The sequence below is a fragment of the Mesoplodon densirostris genome, chromosome 10, assembly GCF_025265405.1.
Source record: "Mesoplodon densirostris isolate mMesDen1 chromosome 10, mMesDen1 primary haplotype, whole genome shotgun sequence".
Lineage (NCBI taxonomy): Eukaryota > Metazoa > Chordata > Mammalia > Artiodactyla > Ziphiidae > Mesoplodon > Mesoplodon densirostris.
Window position 1 is genome coordinate 102,934,129 of NC_082670.1, and position 26,278 is coordinate 102,960,406.

General features: G+C 45.3%; 1 protein-coding gene across 7 annotated transcripts in view; it reads left to right on the top strand.

The window, feature by feature from the left end:
* TTLL3 (tubulin tyrosine ligase like 3) overlaps nucleotides 1-26,278 on the top strand; it is a 30,805-nt gene that overhangs the window by 1,980 nt on the left and 2,547 nt on the right. For 3 of the 7 annotated variants that reach the window (XM_060111520.1, XM_060111522.1, XM_060111524.1), the window contains 11 exons: nucleotides 258-426; nucleotides 562-659; nucleotides 1,718-1,846; nucleotides 2,911-3,025; nucleotides 3,858-3,956; nucleotides 4,818-4,901; nucleotides 5,187-5,382; nucleotides 8,294-8,442; nucleotides 11,821-12,064; nucleotides 13,074-13,509; nucleotides 25,441-25,981. In XM_060111520.1, coding sequence (XP_059967503.1) covers nucleotides 258-426; nucleotides 562-659; nucleotides 1,718-1,846; nucleotides 2,911-3,025; nucleotides 3,858-3,956; nucleotides 4,818-4,901; nucleotides 5,187-5,382; nucleotides 8,294-8,442; nucleotides 11,821-12,064; nucleotides 13,074-13,509; nucleotides 25,441-25,981 — 2,260 coding nt within the window. Of the gene's footprint in view, nucleotides 1-257; nucleotides 427-561; nucleotides 660-1,717; nucleotides 1,847-2,910; nucleotides 3,026-3,857; nucleotides 3,957-4,748; nucleotides 4,902-5,186; nucleotides 5,383-8,293; nucleotides 8,443-11,820; nucleotides 12,065-13,073; nucleotides 13,510-25,440; nucleotides 25,982-26,278 lie in introns of those variants that run through there. The other 4 variants (XM_060111523.1, XM_060111525.1, XM_060111521.1 and 1 more) reach the window with 3 other exon arrangements.

A 26,278-nucleotide genomic window follows, 5' to 3' on the forward strand; every position in this document is an offset into this window, starting at 1 on the left:
TACATATCATTGTTAGTAATGTATATAAGTGATAAACACATATTAGGTGCTCAATAAATATTAGCAAATAAATTTTGTTACTCTTATGATGATTACTATGCAGGTTATTTTTCTATATATTTATAGCCTGTCTCTTCTACTGGAATATAAAAATTTCCTGAAGGCAGAGACCATAGCTGTCTGGTTCACCATTATATCCCCTGTGGCAGGCATTTAGGCTGTACTTACTGAACAAGCATTCTTCTGTCACCTTGCAGCAGAGGAAGATTTTCATGATCCAAGGCCACTACCCTGTGATCCGGTGCCTTTTGTGCCGGAGGGGCTGGGTAGAGAAGAAGATGGTCCATCACTTGGGTACCACGCTGCCACCACCACACAAGGATCTGGATAGCTCAGTCATGGGTGACAGTGATACCACTGAGGATGGTGAGCAATCCCTCCCTTTCCCAAAACTTCCTGAGTCCCATCCCTTTGGTTCCCACTGTCCCAGGGTTGAGGCTGTGATATGGGCCTGTGGGGTGGGGACGGGGGCCTTACCAGGCCTGGTCTCTGCATCCACAGAGGATGAAGATGAGGATGAAGCATCCTGGCCACCACAGCTGTTCGACTTCGATGATTTACTGGAATTTGATGACCTGCATGGGACGCATGCTGTGATGGTGAGGGCCCAGTGGGCTGGACAGGAGTCTGCTTCGTTTGAGGGAGAGCACTAGAGTCCAGCTGGGTGACCCCAGACAAGTCCTTTCCTTCTCTGGGCCTCAGTTTCCCTATCTGTGGTAAAAACTGATTGGTTCTCTAAAGCCTAGGTAGGCCAGCGGAGTGGTGAGGGACACAGACAAGGCTGGCCTGGGTTCAGAACTGTTTGCTAGGTTGTTATCAGAAGCCGGCACAACCTCCATGCCTGGTAATTCCCCCTTCCAAATAAAAACCCCATAGTTCATCTTCCCCCGTCCCCAGCAAGGGAAGGCTAGCAGGAAGGGCTAAAACGTTTTGAAAGAGGCTGATATGATGTTGTGGAGGGTATATGTGCTGAGATGGGGACACTTGGCTTTCAATCTTGGCACCACCACTTACTGAGCTGAGCTAGACCAAACTGCCGTTTTCGTCTGTCAGGCGAGGTGGAGGACTGCCACTTCCATATGGCCCAACCTTGTGAGCCCTTGGACAAGTCCCTGTGCCTCAGTTCCCTCATCTGTGAAATGGGGATAATGGTAGCACCTACCTCATAGGGTCGTGGTGAGGATTAAATGAGTTGACATGGCAAGCTTAGAACAGGCACCTGGCACATGGTGTTACAGGTTATCAATAATCCTACCTCCCAGAGTTGCAGGAAGGACGGAGAGAGGTGGAGCCCACGAGAGAGCCTTTGTCACATGCTGTGTGCCCATCAGCTTGGAGTCACAGTCATGCCACTGAGCAAGTCACTAATGGCCAAGAGCCAGAACAAGGTGTGGCGTTCAGTTGTGGGGCTTAGTCACTGCCTAGGGGCACCTGGCCAAAGGAGCTGCGAGCTCACCTGCTCTCTGCTCACCCAGTGTGTGCCCCGGAGGAAGAGATGCCTTTTCTTAACGTACACAAAGATGGCATGTGGGCTAGAGGCCCCCTTGGTAGCATCCTCTCCTTCCATTCACCCACCTTGCTCAGCAGGGCGGGGAGAAGCCTCCTTGGGCCTTGTGCTGCCCACATTAGCCTCCCCTGTCTCCTCCCCTCCCCACAGTCGCGCATGGTTCGGGATGAGATCCCCTACTTCATCTGGACCACTCGGCGGAATGTGCTGGACTGTCGCTTCCTCTCCAAGCATCAAATGATAAACCACTATGCCCGGGCGGGCTCCTTTACCACAAAGGTGGGTTCTCCAGGGCGTGGGCATGGCAGCTTCTAACCCCCCTGCCGCCCTTGGGCCGGCAACCCCACTCCCTGTTCTCCTTGTCAGTAAGAGTTTTCAGGAGATGGGGAGGTATATGACTCAGTGGGATTCGGACACGGCTGGGTTCAAATCCAACCCCTGCAGCATGTCTGGTACACATAGACATGATGCCTAACATAGACTCCAGGATCCAGATGGGATCTGGAGACAGAACAAACACCATGTCCGGTGATCGTGAGCAGGAGGACCCTTCTCTCCAAGCAGAGCATATCTGGCTGATGGATCCATTATATCTTAGCTGGGTTTATTAACAAGTGACTTCACCTCTCTGAGCCTCAGGTCCCTCATCTTTTTTTTTTTTTTAATTTATTTATTTTTGGCTGCTTTGGGTCTTTGTTGCGCGCGGGGGCTTTCTCTAGTTGCGGCGAGCGGGGCCTACTCTTTATTGCGGTGCACGGGCTTCTCGTTGCGGTGGCTTCTCTCATTGCAGAGCACAGGCTCTAGGCACGCGGGTTCAGTAGTTGTGGCACTCAGGCTCTAGAGCGCAGGCCCAGTAGTCGTGGCTCACGGGCCTAGCTGCTCCGCGGCATGTGGGATCTTCCCGGACCAGGGCTCGAACCCATGTCCCCTGCATTGGCAGGCGGATTCTTAACCACTGCGCCACCGGGGAAGCCCAGGTTCCTCATCTTTAAATGAGAATACCAGTAAGACCTATCTTCTAGGGTTATGGCAAGAATGATAGGCTTTGTAACTGAGACCTGCTAGTATATTATTAGTGTGGACTGGGAGGATTCCTAGAGAAGGCAGGTATTTAAGGGTGTGAAAGAGTGGATAGGAAGGATGTGGGGCATGCTCGGCGCAGGAAGCACGTGGGCAACACGGGGAGGTGGACATGAGCAGGTCAAGCCTAGCAAGTGGGGCAGAGGCTCTGAGCACGTCCAAGCAGGGTGCCCTTGAGCTTTCTGGGTGTGTGCCAAGTGTGGGGGCCCTTGGAGGCCCTCTGGGCCAGTCGCACCCTGCCCCCTCAGCGGCTAACTCCATAGGTGGGTCTATGTCTCAATCTCCGGAATTTGCCATGGTTTGACGAGGCTGATGCCGACTCCTTCTTCCCGCGCTGCTACCGCCTGGGGGCTGAGGATGACAAAAAGGCCTTCATAGGTAAGGAGATGCCAGCCCCATGGACCCTCAGGCCAAAGGTTGAGAGCTAAAGCCCTGGCTGGGGTTGGAGAGCAAAGGGCCCCTCTCCTCATGCCCTCATCTACCCCAGCAGATATCCTTCTCCATCCCCAATCCTTATCTTTCCCTAATGTGCCTCCCTTAATGAGCCTCCTACCTTGGTCAACCCAGACCTCCAGAAGAGCTGATGTAGCTTATATTATTTTCTAGAGCAGGTTCTAAAAGTTGGTCGCTTGGTTGAGTTTGGAATCCAGAATAAGTTCCAACTTTGTGTCAGATTCCACTGGCTAGACTGGGTTCCAAATCTAGAAAAGGCTCTAGACTTTGGGATTCTCAGGCAGAATAGGCTCCAACTCCAGCACATGCTCTAAATTGAGGTCAGAATTTGGATCCAGATTAGATGCTAGGTTTAAATGAGTCTCCAAATCTGATATAGATTTTGGGCCAGGGTCTGGTTCTCAGGCTAGATAAGTATCAAAAGTGGATCAGGACATTGTAGATCAACTATACCTCCATTAAAAAATAAAATTTAAAAAAAATCACCAAAAAAAAAAAAAAGTGGATCAGGAACAGAAGAGAGAAATCAGACAGCAGATCCAGGCATGATTCTGAAGGTAGAATATGAGCCAAGTCAAGTGAGGTTCTGGGTCTGGTTCTACAGTTGAAACAGAATCCAGGTTCTAATCCGGGTTCTAGAGTCAGAAACAGTAGTCAGGTTCCGGATCCAAAATGGGGCAGGTCATGATCAGGTTCCAGAACCAGAACAGGCCTGGAGCCTAGAGGCTGAGCAGGGTATCCCCTGCCCCGGGAACAGAGGACTTCTGGCTGACAGCTGCCCGCAACGTTCTCAAGCTGGTGGTAAAGTCAGAACGGAAGTCATACTCTATCCAAGCAGAAGAGGAGGAGACCCCAGGTAAGTACTGTGCTTACCTCCACCCCCCCAGGTGCTTATCCTCCCACCCAGCCACACATGCACCCACCTGTTCATCCACGCATCTGTCTTTGTATTTTTCTCATCCATCTGCCCATCCACCACCCCTTGCTACCAACCCATCCGTACATTTACCCACCCATCTGTCCACCCTTTGTCCATCCATCTGCCTACGTCCTCACCCACCCGCCTCATGCACCTACCCATTCATCCATCCATTCATCTTCCCCCCACTGTCGTTCTGTTCATTCACCTCCTCCTCTCAGCTCCTCTCTCCCTCTCCATCTAGCCACTCCGCCGTCTTACCTATCTACCTATCTGTCCTTGTCTCCCCATCCATTTAACTCTTTTCCATCCATCCGTCCACCACCTATGTGTCCTCCGGCCCACCCACTCATCACTTTTCTGTCCCAACCACCTACCCAAGTGTCTTCCTATACATTTTTTAATGACCCACTGCCTCATTCAGCCCTCCCATGGGCCTGGCATGTGGCCAAGCACTCTAGAGAGCACAGACGAAGAGGATGTGGTCCATCCCTGCCCTGTGGGGAGCTCAGGTCTGTGAGGAGAGGAAGCTGTGAAACCGTGTAGCTTCACGTGGTCTGAGGACTCCTTGTGCCTTGTGAAGGGGGACACAGAGAGTCCCTCACTGCCTGCTGGCTCAACCCATTGCTTGCCTTTTCCCTCTCTGGACTTAGCTCCTACCTCACAGCCTCCATCCTGTAACCCAGGGTCTCCTCAGCCAGGGATTCAAAGAAGTGAGGGGCACCTCTACTGGGAGGAGGAAAACCCCTGGCTCTTGCAGAGGCCGACTGTCCAGCTGCTGTCTCTTGGGTGTGTCAGGTGCAAAGAAGACTGTCATGTGTCAGGAGCAGGGGCACAAGGGCCGCAGGTGTGTCAGAACTCCCAAGCGCAGAGAGGCTGCAGGTGTGTGCTGGGTTATACGTGCTGAGATGCTTCAGGGACATTTAGGGTGGAGCTTCAAATGAGTGATAGGTCCTGGGACACTGGGGCCCAAGGGTGAGCACTGGGGCCTCAGGTGAATTTAGAACAAAAGCCCCAGGTGACTGATAGGTCCCAGGGCAGTAGGGGATGCAGGTGTGTGCTGGGCCTCAGGTGTATTTAGGGTGAAGTCTCAGGTAAGTGACTGGCCTTGGGGCAGTGGGGGCCATGGCATATGGGATAGTGACAGCCCCCTCCCTGTCTCTACAGGAGACAAGCAGCCCAAGAAACAAGAGAAAAAGCCGGTGACGGTGTCCCCAGAGTTTGTGGATGAGGCTCTGTGCGCCTGCAAGGAGCACCTTAACAATATGGCCCACGTGGACATTGACAAGGACATGGAGGCTCCGCTCTACCTGAGCCCTGAGGCCTGGTCCCTCTTCCTTCAGCGCTACTATCAAGTGGTCCAGTGAGTACCTCTGCAGCCCTGGCCACGGGGCATGGCAGGTGCTCCTTGCTCTTGGGCAGCTTCCGTGTTCTGAGCTGATGCTCAGGGACAGACCCTCTCTGTCGAGTGCTGCCCCCATCTCTCTCCAAGCCTCCCCGTTTCGTTCACCCTACTATTCTCCTTCTTCAGAACCCTCCAGAGCTCCCACTGCCTCCATAATAGGGTCCAAACCACTCTTCCCAGATGTTGACATAGTGACTAAGATCACGGCTGTGCTGTCAGGTAGACCTGAGTCTGCCTTTGCCGCTTCCAAGCTCCGTGACCTTGGGAACGTCACTAATCTTTGAGCTTTGCTTTTCTCAAATGTAAAATTGGTTTAAAAATAATGTCTGCCTGAAAGGTAGGATTAGACAGGATAATTTGTATGACGTTCTCAGCACTGACTCATAGTATTCACTCACAAAGTAAGACTCTATTAAGTCATTTAGATTTTATCCTGCAGGCCAACGTTTCCCAAAGTGTATTACACAGGATGCCAGTACTACAGGCTGTAAATAGAGTTTCTGAAAAAAGGGCTTTTGTGGTCCATCACATTTGGAAAACATTGGGTCAAACAGAGTTAGTTAAAATAGGTTTCCGTGATGCAGGACTTTTCAGAACCTATTGGTGGTATAAACCTCCAAGAGAGACAGAGTGTGCAAGTATATCCTGTACTTACGTGACCCCAGCCCCCCGCCCCAAGCATCCTGAGCGGTTGCATTTGCAGAACACACTCCGGGAAAAGGTTCTTGAGCAGAGCAAAGGAGTATTGAGATGGACCTGGAGCTGTTGTAGAGAGACTCCGTTCAACAGAGTGTGTGGGAGAGACTGGACGGAGGAGGGCCCTCAGCATTTACCAAGCCCCTCCTATGTGCCAGGAGTTGTACCAGGCTCCAGAAATGAAACGAAGTCCCTGCCCTCAGGGGCACACAGCAGTAAGCTGGGGGGAGTGCCAAGGGCCTCAGCTGGCATGACGTTAGAATAGAAAGGAACAGACAGATTTAATGATTGTTAGGGGAGACTGAAGAACTAATAAATGAACTTTGGACGAATGACTTACCAAGCACACCCACATCATTGATGAATAATTCATTTGTATCTTTTTTTAAACATTGGGAAACAACAACTAGGTGACGCCATACTTTCCCCTCACCTGCCAGAAAACATGAAGCCACCCTTCTTAAATTAAGAATTATCAGGACTGAGTTAGAACAGTAGGTGGAGAGAATGTCAGCCTTCTGCATTTCTGGATGTGAGGCAAGTTGGGGGCTGGAGGAACCTCTCAAAAGTCAGGATTACGTAAAATATTACATCATATAACATTGCCTTGAATTGTTCAGTACAGATCATTAGCTTTTATTAATTTATTCAGTATTTACCGCTGTTTCTCAACTTTTTAAAAAACAAATCCATGACGCACCAGCCAGGCTTTTTTTTTTTTCTCCCGCTCCCCCCACCCACCAGGCTTTTATCAAGGTTCACTTTCCACAGAAACACTGTTTTTTTTTTTTTTGCTAAATATAAAATCACATTGTCATGTTGAATACACTTTTTCAAGTTGCACGTACCCCTGCCACGACCATGTGACGCTCTCCTGGGCCAAATCACAGATTTGCTCAGCAGATTCTTCATGCCATGGCCACAGAAAAGTTTCCAGCAAACCTTGTGGAAATAGAAGAGCCAGGACTTACATGTGAATAAGAGGCCTTGCCAAGCCCCCTCCATCTGACTGTCCCTGTTCCTGGCACTGCCCAGCTGCTGCTGCTGCTCCTGCCTTAGCAACAGAGAGATAAGTTCTCCGTGGCTGGAGACATTCAAGAGGCTAAGATGTTAAAGACACGTTACCATCTAGTGGAGGCTTCCTTCGTATTCGTTCAGAAGAAAACAAATGGGAGAGTTCGGATGAGGCTATCATCTGGGGTATTTTGTGACTTGGTTTAGCTGAGGACATGTTGTGTCCTGTAGGGAACAGGTCCCTCTTTGTCCATGAACCCTTGTCAGTACAGCCCATTTGCTGAGGCCAGCTCCCGCCAGAGGACTTACTTATCCAACCAGTCATTCAGTTAACAAACTTTCAGGGAGCGCCTAATAAGTGCCGGGTACTGCCTGGGGTTGGGACTACAACAGAGAATAACAACTACAAAAAATGTTCCTGCTCTCATAAAGCTTACATTCCAGTGAGCGGAGACAGGCAATAGCCAAATCAGTCTGGGTGTCAGGTGGTAAGTGATGGGAAGAGAAATCAAGGAGATGTGTGATACAGATGTGCTAGAAAAGAATTAGACTAGGAAGGCGCCCACCTATCCACCAGTGTTAGGTTCTGATTAGGAAGGGAATGAACCCCCAAAAGCCCCTGTGGATGGAAGAATCAGGAAGAGTGGAGTTTGCATCCTCCCACTTAACTCAGTGTGTGGCCTTGGGCAGATCCCTCAACTCTCCGACCTTCAGTTTATACTTCTCTAAAATGGGACCAGTAACATCTCCCTGGAGATGGATTAGTGATAATATAGGTAAAGCCCTTGGCACAGTGCCCGGCACATAGTGGTGCCTCCTCATTTGATGCTGGTATGATTCAATTCTATCAAAGGCAGTTTTAATGTGATAGAAAGGGAGGTGGCAGAAGGGGGAGTGTTGGAGTGAGGGCGGTGCAGTAGGTCGAATGTCTCCGTCCTCTCCCATCCCAGCAGTCTGGGGCGGTGCCCTGGGCAGGGTGGGTTTGGGGGGCAGCCTGAGCGTGGGGCTGGAGGTTTGGGAGAGACCTATCTGGATCTCTAGGGGAAGGGCGTGACCAAAGCTGGTTGGACCATGGCCAGGGAGCTTTTGTCTCCCCTTGCCTTGTTCACCAGGATGCCCCCAGGCCCAGCGCTGCCCAAGTCCCATCATCTCCCCACAGCGAGGGGGCGGAACTCAGGTACCTCGACACTCAGGTCCAACGCTGTGAGGACATCCTGCAGCAGCTGCGGGCCGTGGTGCCCCAGATGGACATGGAAGGAGATCGCAACATCTGGATCGTGAAGCCTGGAGCCAAGTCCCGTGGACGAGGTGGGGGTCAGCCCCTGCTTCCTGTACCAGCACCCTACACCCTCCCCAGCTAGAGGCCAGGGACATTAAATAGTACAGGTTCTGTTGGAGCCAGACTACCTAGGTTCGAATCCCAGCTCTGCTACTTACATGCTGTGTGACCTTGAGCAAGTTATATCACTTCTCTGAACCTCAGTTCCCTCATCGGTTGAGGATTAAACGAGGTAGTGCATCTACCACTCAGCATGGCGCCTGGCACAGTAGCCACCCCATCCATGTTGGCTGCTGTGATGATGATGCCAGCACCTCCTCCCCTGCCCTGAGGGTTTAGGTTAATGCTTTAGGCAGGTCTGGTGATACTCACATGCAGTTGCTTGTCATCTAAGGGCTCTCATATTTGACCAGTGCATCCTTGTGAGGGTATAATACAGGGGTCAAGGGTATGGATGCTGGGAGCAAGACTTCCTGGATTCAAACCCCAGCTCTGCCTCCTAATATCCACAAGACCTGGGGCAGGTTAGTTAACCTCTTCCGTGCCTCATTTTCATCATTGTTCAAATGAAACCAATAATGCCTACCTGAGAGGATTACATGAGAATCATATATGGAAAGTGCTTAGATCCTGCGCTTTTACAGAGTACCTGCTATGTAATAACAGCTGTTATTCTGACTGCTCAGCATGAATGGAATTTGAACAGGGCAGCCAGCAAGCTGGGGTGGTGCATTGGCCCAGCCTTTAAAAGATGGTTAAGGACTTCCAAGATGTAAAAACCAGACTTCTGGCAGGAGATCACTCCATGCACTGCCTGTCCTTGGGTGAATTTGATCACGTCCAAGTGAAGCTGTCGCAGCTTCACACACTATGGGACACTCCTGTTGGGATGTCTTTTCAAAACCAGCATCATAGTCTTTTCTTTTTCTACCTTGGAAATAGTTTTTTTGGTTTTTTCCAAGTATGAAAATACGTAATTGTTATTTTTTAAAAAAGATTAGACAGTACAGAAAAGTGGAAGGAAGCAAAGGCACCCTTGATTTCACTGAGATAACTACAATTCACCTTATGATGTGTTTCTTTCTATACTTTCTTCTATGCGTCTGGAGAGTGTGTGCATGTTTCATTTTATTTTAAATAAGAGCATACTATTTGGTAGCTTCCTCTCTTCATTTATTATATCTTTCCATATCAGTGAGTATTACTCATTTATTTTTTGCACCTTTCTTTTTTCTTAACAGTAGATCTTGGAGATCACTCCATTTTAGTACATCTAGACCTGCTTTTCTTCCCCGCCTGTTTTTAGCTTATTATTATAGACACTTTTCAAACATACACAAAAGCAGAGAGAATAATACAGTGAATCCCAAAGTATTTCAACATTTTCTCTCCATTTTTAGAAAAACTTAATTGAAATATGTATACAGTATACTTCACTGAAAAGGGTACGCATTGTGAATATACAACTCAGTGAATTGTCACACAGTGAGCACACTCGTGGAAACAGCACCCAGATCCTGAAATACAACACTACCTGCACTCTAGAGGGCCCCCTCCCATGCCATCTCCAGGTCTCTACCTCCCCACAATGAGAACCCCTATTCTGACTTATAACACCATAGATGAGTGTTGCCTGTTTTTGAATTTTATATAGAAGTACAGTATGTGCTTTCTTACCTCATTCTGTTTTACAGCTGCATAGTCTAATCTTGTTTAGATGTACTCTCACGGTCTTACCTAATCCTTTTCTGATGGATATTTAACCTTTTTTTTTTCCTGTTTGTTTGATTATTGATTGATGAATTGCTATTACAAGCAACACTGTGATGAATATCCTGTGCAGATATCTTAGTAGCCTTTCCATTTATTTCCTTAGGATAAATTCCTAAAAGTGAAATTGCTGGGTCAGAGGTCATGAACAGCCTCAATCTTTGGCTATACAGGCGTCATGTTATTGGGAATCTTAGTGATCATTCTAGCCATTTGAGAAAGGATCTGGCTTGGGAACCCAGCACAAGTTATTCTGTGCCATTGGCGGGCAATCAGACTGTTTGAGGGGCCAAACAATGAAGAAATGAGATTAATTTGTGTGTTTGTTTGCCTTGTGATTCTTACTGTAGACCCTTGAACAACGTGGGTTTGAACTGCGTGGGTCCACATATATGCGGATTTCTTTCGCTGTATACATACTTCAGTACTACATGATCTGTTGTTGTTGGTTGAATCCATGGATGCAGAACCACGGCTACAGGGGGCCTACTGTAAAGTTATATGAGAATTTTTGACTGCTCAGAGGGTTGGCGCTCCTAATCCCCGTGTTGTTCAAGGGTCAACTGTATATATCAGCGTTAAAATAACGCCTTATTAGCATAAGATACTTAACTTCACTCGTTATAAAACAGATAAAATATCATTCTACCTAAGAGAAGGGCAAAAATAAATCATCAGCAGTGTTGATAGAATGTGGGCAAACACACACATCTCATACACTCTTACTGGGAGTGCAGATTGGTAGAACATTTTTGGTCTATAAAGTGAAAAAATGCACATACCCTTTGAGCCAGCAAATCTATAGCTAGAGATGTTTTCCACAGGTAACTAGTAATAATGATACGAGTTAACATTTACTGAATGCTCATCAAGTGCCAAGCAGTGTTCCAATTCCTTAGCATGTTTAAGTGCATAGAACCCTATGAAACTGAGGCACACACAACTCTTCCATAACCTGGGAGCCTATCCATAGGACCTGGGAGCCTATCCATAGGACCTGGAAGCGGCACTTGGCTGCCTCTGGGGAAGGAGATGTATTTTTTTAAAATTGTATACCCTTTTGTACTGCCTACTTTTCACTTCTGTTGTTTTATATTCCATTAGTTATTGTGAAAAACTAATCAAAGTCATTTATGCACATGGTTTTTTGGTGTGTTTTTTTTTTTTGCGGTTACGCGGGCCTCTCACTGTTGTGGCCTCTCCCGTTGCGGAGCACAGGCTCCGGACGCGCAGGCTCAGCGGCCATAGCTCACGGGCCCAGCCGCTCCGCGGCATGTGGGATCTTCCCGGACCGGGGCACAAACCCGTGTCCCCTGCATCGGCAGGCGGACTCTCAACCACTGCGCCACCAGGGAAGCCCCTATGCACATGGTTTTTTAAAAAGCCCAATACTGTTTGAATTGTTATCCATGCATATATTCCTTTTCATCAAGTAAAACTGGTTAATTTTTTTTAAAACTTTAAATCCTTAGCAGATTCTCAGTTTTCCCAAAGGGAGCAGGGAGAAGGACAGGCTTATCCACTTGGGCCTATCAGTCCTTTGGGAATGAGAGCTTATGATGAGCTGTCCATGGTCCCCTGACCCATCTCCCAGCCCAAGCCTGGCCTGATCCCTGACCACCCTGTTTCCCCCGAAGGCATCGTGTGCATGGACCACCTGGAGGAGATGCTGAAGCTGGTGGACGGCAATCCCATGATGATGAAGGATGGCAAGTGGGTGGTGCAGAAGTATATTGAGCAGCCCCTGCTCATCTTTGGCACCAAGTTTGATCTGAGACAGTGGTTCCTGGTGACCGACTGGAACCCACTTACTGTGTGGTTCTACCGCGACAGCTACATCCGCTTCTCTACACAGCCCTTCTCCTTGAAGAACCTGGACAAGTGAGTCTCCCCCAGAACCCTCACTCCCATGAGCTCCCAGTCTAGCTGGGGAGCTGGCAAGGAGCAGCGATTCCAGGGCAATGCGGGGCTCCAAACACACTCTGCAGGCAGGCAGGCCTCTATCCATCCAACCACCTGTGTGTACCCTGTGCCGTTCATTGTTCTAGGCACGTGGGACACACCAGTGAACAAAAGAGCCCAGCCCTCAAGAGTTCATATTCTAGCAGGGAGAAACAGACAAGCCATGAACATAATCAGTAAAGTCATCTAATGGGTTAAAAGTGATACGTGTTATGGAAGAAAGGATGTAGAGCCTGGTAAAGGGGGATCAGGAGAAATGCGAGAGGAGAGAGGCAGGTTGCAGCGTTCATTTCAGGGGAGAGGAAGCCTGTTGAGCCCTCGGTTCAAATTCCGTCTCTGAAGCTTCCAAGCTCTGTGACTTGGGTCAGGTGAAAACCTATCAGTATTTAAGCTTCCGTTGCCACATCTGAAGAACGGAGGCAGTAATATGGAGCTCATAGCTGTTGGCTACTGAATGCTCTGTATGTGACGATTGCTGAGCACTTCATGTATGTTATCTCAGTCCTCCATGAAAACCCGGTCAAGTGGGTACTGTTACTTACCCCCATTTTACAGATGTTGAAAGGAGCCCATGGGTTAAATGACTTATGTAAGGTCTTACCAGTCAGCGATGAAGATAGAACTTGAACACGTGTCTTGATGACCACGGGGCCCGTACTCTTAACCACCTTCTTATCTTCCAGGCACTGGGAGGGTTAACTGACACTGTCACAAAGTACTTAACACTGTGGCCCCTGTAGTTAGTGCCCTCAGAGAGGTCCTGAGTGAAGACTGGTAGTGGCCCTAGAAGAATGTGATGAGGCCTTTGTCACCTCAAGCTGAACGGTCCAGAGTGTGCCGGGCTGGTTCCGGGGTTTGCCTGCCCTCCCCACGTTTGGGTGGGAGGGGCACAGGGAGCCAGCCCTCAGCTTTCTGCTCTCTGTCCCAGCTCTGTGCACCTGTGCAACAACTCCATCCAGAAGCACCTGGAGAATTCGTGCCACCGACACCCACTGCTGCCCTCAGACAACATGTGGTCAAGCCAGAAGTTCCAGGCTCACCTGCAGGAGATGGGGGCCCCGAACGCCTGGTCCACCATCATCGTGCCTGGCATGAAGGCTGCGGTGATCCACGCCCTGCAGACCTCCCAGGACACCGTGCAGTGTCGGAAGGCCAGCTTCGAGCTCTATGGCGCTGACTTTGTGTTCGGTGAGGACTTCCAGCCCTGGCTGATCGAGATCAATGCCAGCCCCACCATGGCACCCTCCACGGCTGTCACCGCCCAGCTCTGTGCCGGCGTACAGGCCGACACCCTGCGCGTGGTCATCGACCGGCGGCTGGACCACAGCTGTGACACGGGGGCCTTCGAGCTCATCTACAAACAGGTGAGGTGGCCAGGCCCAGGCAGCACCCAGGGAGGCCTTCCCATAGTGGAGCTCAGGGCTTTGCGGTCACATAAACCCAGCTCAAGTCCTGGTCCTGCCACAGTGACTGGGTATAGCCACTTCACCCCCTTGAGCCTCCATTTCCCCATCTGTTAGATGGACATGCTATAACCATCTTTCTCCTGGGGTTTGGGAGATGAAATGAGTTAACGTGTGGATAATATTTCTAGAGAGGCCAGTAGCATAGTGTTAAAAGCATAGACTCTGAAGCCTCCCTGGGTTCAAATCCTGGCTCAAATTCCTAACCTCTAGGGGTCTCAGTTTCCTTATTTGTAGAGCGGGAATGAAAATGGTACCTACGTCATAAGATTGTGAAAATTAAATGAGCTGATATAGGTAAAGCACTTTAGAGGTGCCTGGCACATAGTAAATGCTGCAGAGGTTTTAGCTATTGTTAGTACCTAGTAAGGTTGTTAGGTGTTTTATGATAAATGCCATCACTGTAGAGTGCCTCACATGTAGTAAGAGTCAATTTGTGGAGGCTGCTATTATTATTGTTATGTTATTATTGTTGTTGTTGTTGTTATTTATTTTACCTTGTTCCAAAAAGAGATTTGAGTCCACTTATTGAAATAAGATTTTTAGGGCTTCCCTGGTGGCGCAGTGGTTGAGAGTCCGCCTGCTGATGCAGGGGACACGGGTTCGTGCCCTGGTCCGGGAAGATCCCACATGCCGCGGAGCGGCTGGGCCTGTGAGCCATGGCCGCTGAGCCTGCGCGTCCGGAGCCTGTGCTCCGCAACGGGAGAGGCCACAACAGTGAGAGGCCCGCGTACCGCAAAAAAAAAAAAAAAAGAAATAAGATTTTTAAAAGTCAGAAAACTGACTTCAAGGGTTTCTGAACGTTGCAAGTAATTTCCTGTGGTTATTAAATTAAGTATCCTAATCCTTCTGATTAGGATTAGGCTTCCATCAAAGTTTGGCCACAGGGAGAGAATGTGCTGATTGATTGTATAACCCAAGTGTCCTGGTCTTTGTCAGTTACTGATTGTATCTTAAATTAATATATTGGCATTTTGGCTTCAAAAAATGTAAATGAGGAAACATAAGGGCAGGAAAATAAGATGAAGCAAAGGGGAAGGGAAAGTTTTAACTTAGTGGTTCCCAAATGCTGATCACAGGCCAGAATCTCCTGGAAAGTTTTCCAAAGGTACCGTTGTCAGGAAGCCCCACCCCCAGAGGTTGACCCGAAATGACTGGTTTAGGGACTATGCATCTGCACTTTTCAAATATCCTACTTATTCCCAAAATCTCTTACAGCCAAGTCTTTTTGTTTTGGTTTTGTAAACCAGCATGTGATCAAGATTCACACTTTGCATTGGTTGTTTTGTCTCTTTCATTTCCTTTCTTTGCTTTTTTTTTTTTTTTTTTAAATAGATACTCCCACTCAGAAAGGAGAGGCAGGGTGGGAAGTACATAGGAATCATTAGTCCATAGCAATTGTGAAATCCACCCTGGCACTTAATTCTCCTTTTGCTCTTAGGATCCATTATTACTTTCTAGGAGTTCCCTGTGTCTCTTGCTTCCATTCATTGGGAAGTCAGTGCAGCCTTGAGTCATCCTCCCTCTTCTGTGATCATGCTCGGTAGTTCTTAGTCTGTTACCAGCTCAAAGAATTTTGGGGGTACAGAAGCCTCTTTCATTTCATATTGCATCTGTCCCTTTCAGTCCAAGTTGATATTTTTAAAAGCCTTGTGGGTTTCTTGTATATCAATTTATAACCCATTTTATTACACAAAGCCATGTCCACAGATCTTAGAGATAAACTCTTCTCTCTTCCATGAGGCTGATGTAGGACAACAGCCCTCAAAATTATAGAAGCCCTGCTGTTAACAGAGAGGGCCTGCAACCCTGTCTTTTAACTCAGAATGTGTTAAAGATTTAATCATAAGACCTACAGGTATACACTTGGGATGCTGAAAAGACCTGGAGCTGCTTTAAAGGACCTATTAGGCATGGCTTAGATTTCTCTGAAGTTTTTTTTGTTTTGTTTGTTTTTAGATATCATTGACATACAACATGGTTAGTTTCAGATGTACAACATAATATTTGTATATATTGTGAAATGATCACCACAGTAAGTCTAGTTAACATCTATCACCACACTTACAAATTTTTTTTCCTTGCCTTTACTTTCTCAGCAACTTTCAAGTATACAATACAGCATTATTAACTATAGTCACCATTCTGTACCTTACATGACTTATTTATTTTGTAACTGAAAGTTTGTAACTTTTTATCCCCGTCACCCACTTTGCCTACCCACCAACTATCTGTTCTCTGTATCAGTGAGTTCAGTTCGTTTTTGATTTTACATTCCACATATAATTGAAATTATATGGTGTTTGTCTTTCTCTGTCTGACTTATTTCACTTAGCATAATGCCCTCAAGGTCTATCCACATTGCCACAAATGGCAAGATTTTCTTCTTTTTATTTATTTATTTATTGATTTTTGGCCACACCATGCTGCATGTGGGGATCTTAGTTCCCCGACCAGGGATCGAACCCATGCCCCCTTGCAGTGGTAGCGCAGAGCCTTAAACCACTGGACCGCCAAGGAAGTCCTGAGATTTTCTTCTTTTTAATGGCTGAGTAATACTTCGTTTTGTGTGTGTGTATATATATATATATATATACACACACACATATATATATATATATATATATATACCACATTTTCTTTGTCTACTCATCCATGAGTGGATGCTTAGGTTGCTTCCATGTGTTGGTTATTGTAAATAATGCTGCCATGAACATGGGCTTGCAGATATCTTTTCAAGTTAGCGTTTTCATTTCCTTCAGATAAATACCCAGAAGTGCAATTGCTGGATCATATGGTAGTTTTATGTTTAACTTTTCGAGAAATCTCCATACTGTTTTCCATAGTGCCTGTAGCGATTTACATTCCCACCAGCCATGCACAAGGGTTCCCTTTTCTTTACATCCTCGCCAACACTTATAATTTTTTGTCTTTCGGATGATAGCCATTCTAACAGGTGTAAGATGATATCTCACTGTGGCTTTGATTTGCATTTCCCTGATGATTAGTGATGTTGAGCACCTTTTCATGTACCTGTTGCCCATCTGTATGTCTTCTTTTGAAAAATGTCTATTCAGATCCTCTGCCCATTTTCTAATCAGATTGTCTTCATATATTTTGGGGACTTCCCTTGTGGTCCAGTGGTTAAGACTCTGTGCTTCCACTGCAGGGGGCGTGGGTTAGATGCCTGGTTGGGGAACTAAGATCCCGCAAGATTCTGTCTGTATGTTTGGATATAAACCTCTTACAAATGATTTACAAGCATTTTCTCCCATTTGGTAGGTTGTCTTTTTTTTAAATTTAATTTTATTTATTTTTTTATATAGCAGATTCTTATTAGTTATCCATTTTATACATATTAGTGTATACATGTCAATCCCAATCTCCCAGGTCATCCCACCACCACCACGCCCCTGCCACTGCTTCCCCCGCTTGGTGTCCATACGTTTGTTCTCTACATCTCCGTCTCAATTTCTGCCCTGCAAACCAGTTCATCTGTACCATTTTTCTAGGTTCCACATATATGCGTTAATATACGATATTTGTTTTTCTCTTTCTGACTTACTTCACTCTGTATGACAGTCTCTGGATCCATCCACGTCTCTACAAATGACCCAGTTTCATTCCTTTTTATGGCTGAGTAATATTCCATTGTATATATGTACCACATCTTTGTTTTCCATTCGTCTGTCGATGGGCATTTAGGTTGCTTCCATAACCTGGCTGTTGTAAATAGTGCTGCAATGAACATTGGGGTGCATGTGCCTTTTTGAATTATGGTTTCCTCTGGGTATATGCCCAGTAGTGGGTCATATGGTAACTCTATTTTTAGTTTTTTAAGGAACCTCCATACTGTTCTCCATAGTGGCTGTATCAATTAACATTCCCACCAACGGTGCAAGAAGGTTCCCTTTTCTCCACACCCTCTCCAGCGTTTGCCGTTTATAGATTTTCTGATGATGCCCATTCTAACTGATGTGAGGTGATATACCTCATTGTAGCTTTGATTTGCATTTCTCTAATAGTTAGTGATGTTGAGCAGCTTTTCACATGCTTCTTGGCCATCTGTATGTCTTCTTTAGAGAAATGTCTATTTAGGTCTTCTGCCCATTTTTTGATTGGGTTGTTCGTTTTTTTAATATTGAGCTGCATGAGCTGTTTATATATTTTGGAGATTAATCCTTTGTCCGTTGATTTGTTTGCAAATATTTTCTCCCATTCTGAGGGTTGTCTTTTCATCTTGTTTGTAGTTTCCTTTGCTTTGCAAAAGCTTTGAAGTTTCATTAGGTCCCATTTGTTTAATTGTGCTTTTATTTCCGTTACTCTAGGAGGTGGATCAAAAAAGATCTTGCTGTGATTTATGTCAAAGAGTGTTCTTCCTATGTTTTCCTCTAAGAGTTTTAGAGTGTCCAGTCTTACATTGAGGTCTCTAATCCATTTTGAGTTTATTTTTGTGTATGGTGTTAGGGAGTGTTCTAATTTCATTCTTTTACATGTAGCTGTCCACTTTTCCCAGCACCACTTATTGAAGAGACTGTCTTTTCTCCATTGTATATCCTTGCCTCCTTTGTCATAGATTAGTTGACCATAGGTGCATGGGTTTATCTCTGGGCTTTCTATCCTGTTCCATTGATCTATATTTCTGTTTTTGTGCCAGTACCGTATTGTCTTGATTACTGTAGCTATGTAGTGTAGTCTGAAGTCAGGGAGTCTGATTCCTCCAGCTCTGTTTTTTTCCCTCAAGACTGCTTTGGCTATTTGGGGTCTTTTGTGTTTCCATACAAATTTTAAGATTTTTTGTTCTAGTTTGGTAAAAAATGCCATTGGTAATTTGGTAGAGATTGCATTAAATCTGTAGATTGCTTTGGGTAGTATAGTCATTTTCACAATATTGATTCTTCCAATCCAAGAACATGGTATATCTCTCCATCTGTTTGTATCATATTTAATTTCTTTCATCAGTGTCTTATAGTTTTCTGCATACAGGTCTTTTGTCTCCCTAGGTAGGTTTATTCCTAGGTAATTTATTCTTTTTGTTGCAGTGGTAAATGGGAGTGTTTCCTTAACTTCTCTTTCAGATTTTTCATCATTAGTGTATAGGAATGCAAGAGATTTCTGTGCATTAATTTTGTATTCTGCAACTTTACCAAAATCATTGATTTGCTCTAGTAGTTTTCTGGCGGCATCTTTAGGATTCTCTATGTATAGTATCATGTCATCTGCAAACAGTGACAGTTTTACTTCTTCTTTTCCCATTTGTATTCCTTTTATTTCTTTTTCTTCTCTGATTGCTCTGGTTAGGACTTCCAAAAGTATGTTGAATAATAGTGGCGAGAGCGGACATCCTTGTCTTGTTCCTGATCTTAGAGGAAATGTTTTCAGTTTTTCACCATTGAGAATGATGTTTTCTGTGGGTTTGTTGTATATGGCCTTTATTATGTTGATGCAGTTTCCCTCTTTGCCCACTTTCTGGAGAGTTTTTATTATAAATGAGTGTTGAATTTTGTCAAAAGCTTTTTCTGCATCTATTGAGATGATCATATAGTTTTTCTTCTTCAATTTGTTAATATGGTGTATCACATTGATTGATCTGCATATATTGAAGAATCCTTGTGTCCCTGGGATAAATTACACTTGATCGTGGTGTATGATCCTTTTAATGTGTTGTTGGATTCTGTTTGCTAGTATTTTGTTGAGGATTTTTGCATCTATATTCATCAGTGATAGTGGTCTGTAATTTTCTTTTTTTGTAATATCTTTGTCTAGTTTTGATATGAGGGTGATGGTGGCCTCATAGAATGAGTTTGGGAGTGATCCTTCCTCTGCAATTTTTTGGAAGAGTTTGAGAAGGATGGGTGTTAGGTCTTCTCTAAATGTTTGATAGAATCTACCTGTGAAGCCATCTGGTCCTGGACTTTTGTTTGTTGGAAGATTTTTAATCAGTTTCAAAGTACTTACTTGTGATTGGTTTGGTCGTATTTTCTGTTTCCTCCTGGTTCAGTCTTGGAAGGTTATACCCTTCTAAGAATTTGTCCATTTCTTCCAGGTTGTCCATTTTATTGGCATAGAGTTGCTTGTAGTAGTCTCTTAGGATGCTTTGTATTTCTGTGGTGTCTTTTGTAACGTCTCCTTTTTCATTTCTAATTTTACTGATTTGAGTCCTCTCCCTCTTTTTCTTGATGAGTCTGGCTAATACTTTATCAATTTTATCTTCTCAAAGAACCAACTTTTAGTTTTATTGATCTTTGCTATTGTTTTCTTTGTTTCTGCTCTGATCTTTATGATTTCTTTCCTTCTACTAACTTTGGGTTTTGTTTGTTCTTCTTCCTCTAGTTCCTTTAGGTGTAAGTTTAGATTGTTTATTTGAGATTTTTCTTGTTTCTTGAGGCAGGTTTGTATTGCTATAAACTTCCCTCTTAGAACTGCGTTTGCTGCATCCCATAGGTTTTGGATCATAGTGTTTTCACTGTCATTTGTCTCTAGGTATTTTTTGATTTCCTCTTTGATTTCTTCAGTGAACTCTTGGTTATTTAGTAACGTATTGTTTAGCCTCCATGTGTTTGTGTTTGTTATGTTTTTTCCCTGTAATTGATTTCTAATCTCATAGCGTTGTGGTCAGAAAAGATGCTTGATATGATTTCAATTTTCTTAAATTTACTGAGGCTTGATTTGTGACCCAAGATGTGATCTATCCTGGAGACTGTTCCATGTACACTTGAGACGTGTAATCTGCTGTTTTGTGATGGAATGTCCTATAAATATCAATTAAATCTCTCTGGTCTCTTGTGTCATTTAAAGCTTGTGTTTCTTTATTATTTTTCTGTTTGGATGATCTGTCCATTGGTGTAACTGAGGTGTTAAAGTCCCCTACTATTATTGTGTTACTGTCGATTTCTTCTTTTATAGCTGTTAGCACTTGCCTTATGTATGGAGGTGTTCCTGTGTTGAGTGCATATATATTTAGAATTTTTATATCTTCTTCTTGGATTGATCCCTTGAAAATGTAGTGTCGTTCCTTGTCTCTTGTAACATTCTTTATTTTAAAGTCTATTATATCTGATATGAGTATTGCTACTCTGGCTTTCTTTCGATTTCCATTTGCATGGAATATCTTTTTCCATCCCCTCATTTTCAGTCTGTATATGTCCCTAGGTTTGAAGTGGGTCTCTTGTAGACAGCATATATATGGGTCTTGTTTTTGTATCCCTTCAGCGAGCCTGTGTCTTTTGGTTGGAGCATTTAATCCATTTACTTTTAAGGTAATTATAGATATGTATGTTCCTGTTAGCATTTTCTTAATTGTAATGGGTTTGTTTTTGTAGGCCCTTTTCTTCTCTTGTGTTTCCCACTTAGAGAAGTTCCTTTAGCATTTGTTGTAGAGCTGTATTGGTGGTGCTGAATTCTCTTAGCTTTTGCTTGTCTGTAAAGCTTTTGATTTCTCCATCGAATGTGAATGAGATCCTTGCTGGGTAGAGTAATCTTGGTTGTAGGTTCTTCCCTTTCATCACTTTCAATATATCATGCAATTCCCTTCTGGCTTGTAGAGTTTCTGCTGAGAAATCAGCTGTTAACCTTATGGGAGTTCCCTTGTATGTTATTTGTCGTTTTTCCCTCGTTGCTTTCAGTAACTTTTCTTTGTCTTTGATTTTTGTTAATTTGATTACTATGTGTCTCAGCATGTTTCTCCTTGGGTTTATCCTGCCTGGGATTCTCTGCACTTCCTGGACTTGGGTGGCTATTTCCTTTCCCATGTTAGGGAAGTTTTCAACTATAATCTCTTCAAATAGTTTCTCGAGTCCTTTCTCTCTCTCTCTTCTCCTTCTGGGACCCCTATAATGTGAATGTTGTTGTGTTTAATGTTGTCCCAGAGGTCTCTTAGGCTGTCTTCATGTCTTTTCATTCTTTTTTCTTTATTCTGTTCCGCAGCAGTGAATTCAACCATTCTGTCTTCCAGGTCACTTATCCATTCTTCTGTCTCAGCTATTCTGCTGTTGATTCCTTCTAGTGGATTTTTCATTTCAGTTATTGTACTGTTCATCTCTGATTGTTTGTTCTTTAATTCTTCTCGGTCTTTGCTAAACATTTCTTGCATCTTCTCTATCTTTGCCTCCATTTTTTCCCCAAGGTCCTGGATCATCTTCACTATCATTATTCTGAATTCTTTTTCTGGAAGGTTGCCTATCTCCACTTCATTTAGTTGTTTTTCTGGGGTTTTATCTTGTTGCTTCATCTGGTACATAGCCCTCTGCCTTTTCATCTTGTCTATCTTTCTGTGAATGTGGTTTTTGTTCCACAGACTGCAGGATTGTAGTTCTTCTTGTTTCTGCTGTCTGCCCTGTGGTGGATGAGGCTATCTAAGAGGCTTGTGCAAGTTTCCTGATGGGAGGGTCTGGTGGTGGGTAGAGCTGTGTGTTGCTCTGGTGGGCAGAGCTCAGTAAAACTTTAATCCACTTGTCTGCCGATGGGTGGGTTCCCTCCCTGTTGGTTGTTTGGCCTGACCCAGCACTGGATCCTACTGGCTCTTTGGTGGGGCTAATGGTGGACTCTGGCAGGGCTCATGCCAATGAGTACTTCCCAGAACTTTTGCTGCCAGTGTCCTTGTCCTCACGGTGAGCCACACCCTACCCCTGGCCTCTGGAGGAGACCCTTCAACACTAGCAGGTAGCTCTGGTTCAGTCTCCTGTGGGGTCACTGCTCCTTCCCCTGGGTCCCGATGCACACACTACTTTGTATGTGCCATCCAAGAGTGGAGTCTCTGTTTCCCCCAGTCCTGTCGAAGTCCTGCAATCAAATCCCACTAGCCTTCAAAGTCTGATTCTCTAGGAATTCCTCCTCCCGTTGCCAGACCCCCAGGTTGGGAAGCCTGACATGGGGCTCAGAACCTTCACTCCAGTGGGTGGACTTCTGTGGTATACGTGTTCTCCAGTCTGTGAGTCACCCACCCAGCAGTTATGGGATTTGATTTTATTGTGATTGTGCCCCTCCTGCCGTCTCATTGTGGCTTCTTCTTTGTCTTTGGATGTGGGGTATCTTTTTTGGTGAGTTCCAGTGTCTTCCTGTTGATGATTGTTCAGCAGTTAGTTATGATTCCGGTGCTCTCGCAAGAGGGAGTGAGCGCACGTCCTTCTCCTCTGCCATCTTGAACCAATCTGGTAGGTTGTCTTTTGATTTGTTGATGATTTCCTTCACTGTGCAGAAGCTTTTTAGTTTGTTTATTTTTGCTTTTGTTGCCTTTGATTTTGGTGTCAAATCCAAAAAATCATTGCTAAGACTGACGTGAAGGAACTTCATGCCTGTTTTCTTCTAGCAGTTTTATGGTTTAAGGTCTTATGTTCAACTCTTTAATCCATTTGAGTTGATTTTTCTGTATGGTGTAAGATAGTAGTCCAGTTTTATTCTTTTGCATGTGGCTGTCCAGTTTTCCTGACACTATTTATTAAAGAGACTGTATATTCTTGTCTCCTTTGTTATGAATTAATTGACCACATAAGTGTGGTTTATTTCTGGGCTTTTAATTCTGTTCCATTGATCTGCATGTCTGTTTTTATGCCAGTATCATACTATTTTGATCACTATAGCTTTGTAATATGGTTTGAAGTCAGGAAGTGTGATGCCTCCAGCTTTGTTCTTTCTCAAGATTTCTTTGACTATTCGGGGTCTTATGTGGTTCCATACATATTTGGGGATTGATTTTTCTATTTTTGTGAAAAATATCATTGGAATTTTGATAGGGATTGCATTGAACCTATAGATTCCTTTGGGTGATATAGACATTTTAATAACATTAATTCTTCCAATTCATGAGTACAGAGTATCTTTCCATTTATTTGTGTCATCTTCAATTTCTTTCTTCAGTGTCTTACAGTTTTCAGTGTACAGGTCTTTCACCTCCTTGGTTAAATTTATTCCTAGGTATTTTATTCTCTTTGATGTTCTTTAATCTCTTATAATCTAGAACAGCCCCACTGCTTTTTTCCCCCATGTTTGGATCTTTTGAAGGCACCAGGCTGGTTGTTTTACGGAACTGTCCCACATTCCGAATTTATCTGATTGTTTCCTCATGGTGGTATTTAACTTGTTCATCTGTTATCTGAATGTCCTATAAAGTAGAAGTTAGGTCACACAGCTTAATGAAGTTCAGATTACACATTTTTGGCAAGTATACTTGAGAGGTGATGCTGGCTACCTCATACAGCATCACAAGGCACACATTGTCGGAGTATCTCATGATTAGTGATGCTATGTCTGACCATGGCTTTAAGGTCTTGGCTACCAGATCTCTCCATTGTAAGGTGCATCCTCCCCTTTGCAATGATCAGTTTCTTTGTAGGGTGATTCTTTGGCAGTGTGCAGATGACACATTTTCCTCTCATCCTTTTCACCTACTTGTTTTGATATCTAGTTTTGATTCTTACCTATTGTATTAGAGTTGCAAAATGGTAAATTGCTAATTCTATCATTCCTTCTACGTTTATTAGCTGAGATTTTTCCATAAAGTTGAGCTTTGCCTCATCAACTGGGCTTTCCTTGAGCTCTGATATCTGTATTTTTTTTATTGAAGTATAGTTGATTTACAATGTTGTGTTAACTTCTGCTCTACAGCAGAAGTTATACACAGTTATACATATACATACATTCTTTTTCATGTTCTTCTCCTTTATGGCTTATTCCAGGATATTGAATGTAGTTCCCTGTGCTATACAGTAGGACCTTGATATCTGTATTTTTAAGAAGCTCCAAGTGACTTTTTAGATAGATTCTAATCAGGATCCTTTCATGATGCAGAAAACACCTCAAACTAGCTCCAGATGAAAAGGAGGGTTACTAGGAACTTCCTTGGCAGTCCAGCAGTTAAGACTCCGTGCTTCCATGGCAAGGAGCATGGGTTTGCTCCTTGGTCAGGGAACTAAGATCCCGCATGCCATGTGGTGCGGCCAAAAAAAAATAATAATAATAAATAATAAATAAAAGGAGGGCTTCCCTGGTGGCGCAGTGGTTGAAAGTCTGCCTGCCAATGCAGGGGATGAGGGTTTGTGCCCTGGTCCGGGAAGATCTCACATGCCGCAGAGCAGCTGGGCCCGTGAGCCATGGCCGCTGAGCCTGTGCGTCCGGAGCCTGTGCTCCGCAACGGGAGAGGCCACAACAGTGAGAGGCCCGTGTACCGGAAAAATAAATAAATAAATGAATAAAATAAAAGGAAATTCCTGGCAAGACACAGGGTGGGGGCTCTCCTGTGTCCAGCTGCAGGAAGTACAGCTTGGCTTAATGGGAATTAAAAGTGGTACAGGAACTCCCTTCTTGAGCTGTTTTCTCTGCCTCGGTCTGCATATTTGCTACTTCATGCTCTCCACAGAACGCCTTCTTTGAGGCTCTGCTTCCGCATGTCTCGGGTTCAGACAAGGATTTAGGCAGGCTCTAGGCCTCTTATCTGTCTGGGTGTCATAACTCATATGCTCTCAGCAGAGAATCTCGCTCATCTCAGGAAGCTGTCCATCGGCAGTGGCCTGTGGAGGAGAACACACATTCCAGCGGCGGCTGGGCAGTTTAGGAGAGCAAGGGGTTGGAGGGGTGCAGGTGGGGGCATGGCTAAGACTTCCCCACTCCTCTGGGTTACTCATCTCAGTGGCTCTGTGACCCTCTAGGTACTGATTCAGCCCTCCAGGCCCAGACCCCTTAAGAGACAGAGATGGGCTTTGCATTTCTCGGCCCAGAAATGTCTCCTGACTAGGTGCCCCAGACGTTAATTCCATCTACCTGTGCTCCAAGTCCTTCCAGGCCTAGGATTCCAGCAGCACTGTCTGAGCAGGCCTTGTCTCCTCTTCTTCCCCACAGCCTGCCGTGGAGGTGCCCCAGTATGTGGGTATCCGGCTTCTAGTAGAGGGCTCCACCATCAAGAAGCCCCTGGCGATGTGTCACCGGCAAATAGAAGTCCGCCCAGCCCTCCCTCACCTGCTGACCCAGCGAGGCTCTGGGGAACACAAGGACTCGGGAACCCTTACCCACAGGTCAGCTTCTAAGAAAGTTGCTGGGGCCAGGAGCCTGGGGCACACTGAGAAGCCAGACTCCACTGCCACCACCCCGGCCCCTGGAAAGGGGAAGAAAGGCAAGGCGAAAAGTGCCACAGCCCTGGTCCGCCCCAGTCTCCGGAAGTGGGACCCCCCTAGCACGAGGATGGGCTGCATTTTCACCGTGACCTTTGCTAGTGGGGACAGGCATCCCCACCCCTTGAACAGATTGCCATTGAGTCTGAAGAACCCCCAGGCCCTGGGTAAGACCATTCCCCCAAAACACCCCAGGGTCTCAAGGCAATTTCTTCCTGCTCTCCAAGCCCCTCCTAACCACCTGGATTTGTCCCACCCAAGAGCCACCAGTGGTAAGTAGAAGCCACCACTTACAAAGTGTTTGTAAAAAACACACAACCAAAGGAGTGTCGTCCCCTCCAAAGTAGTCACTCAGCCAGGCAGTTGTGCTCATTTCAAAGATGCCAGGGCTCAGTCCCAGGTTGATCTCTCTCCAGAGCCCAAGCTTTTCCTGCTGCAGTATTCTGTCTTTGCCTCCATGCAAAGTTGCCTTGTGGAAAGGAACTAATATTTGTACAGCACCTAACAGTTTACACCGCGTTGATACCTGACCAGCTCCTTGAGTCCTCACAATCTAGTGAGTAGGTGCT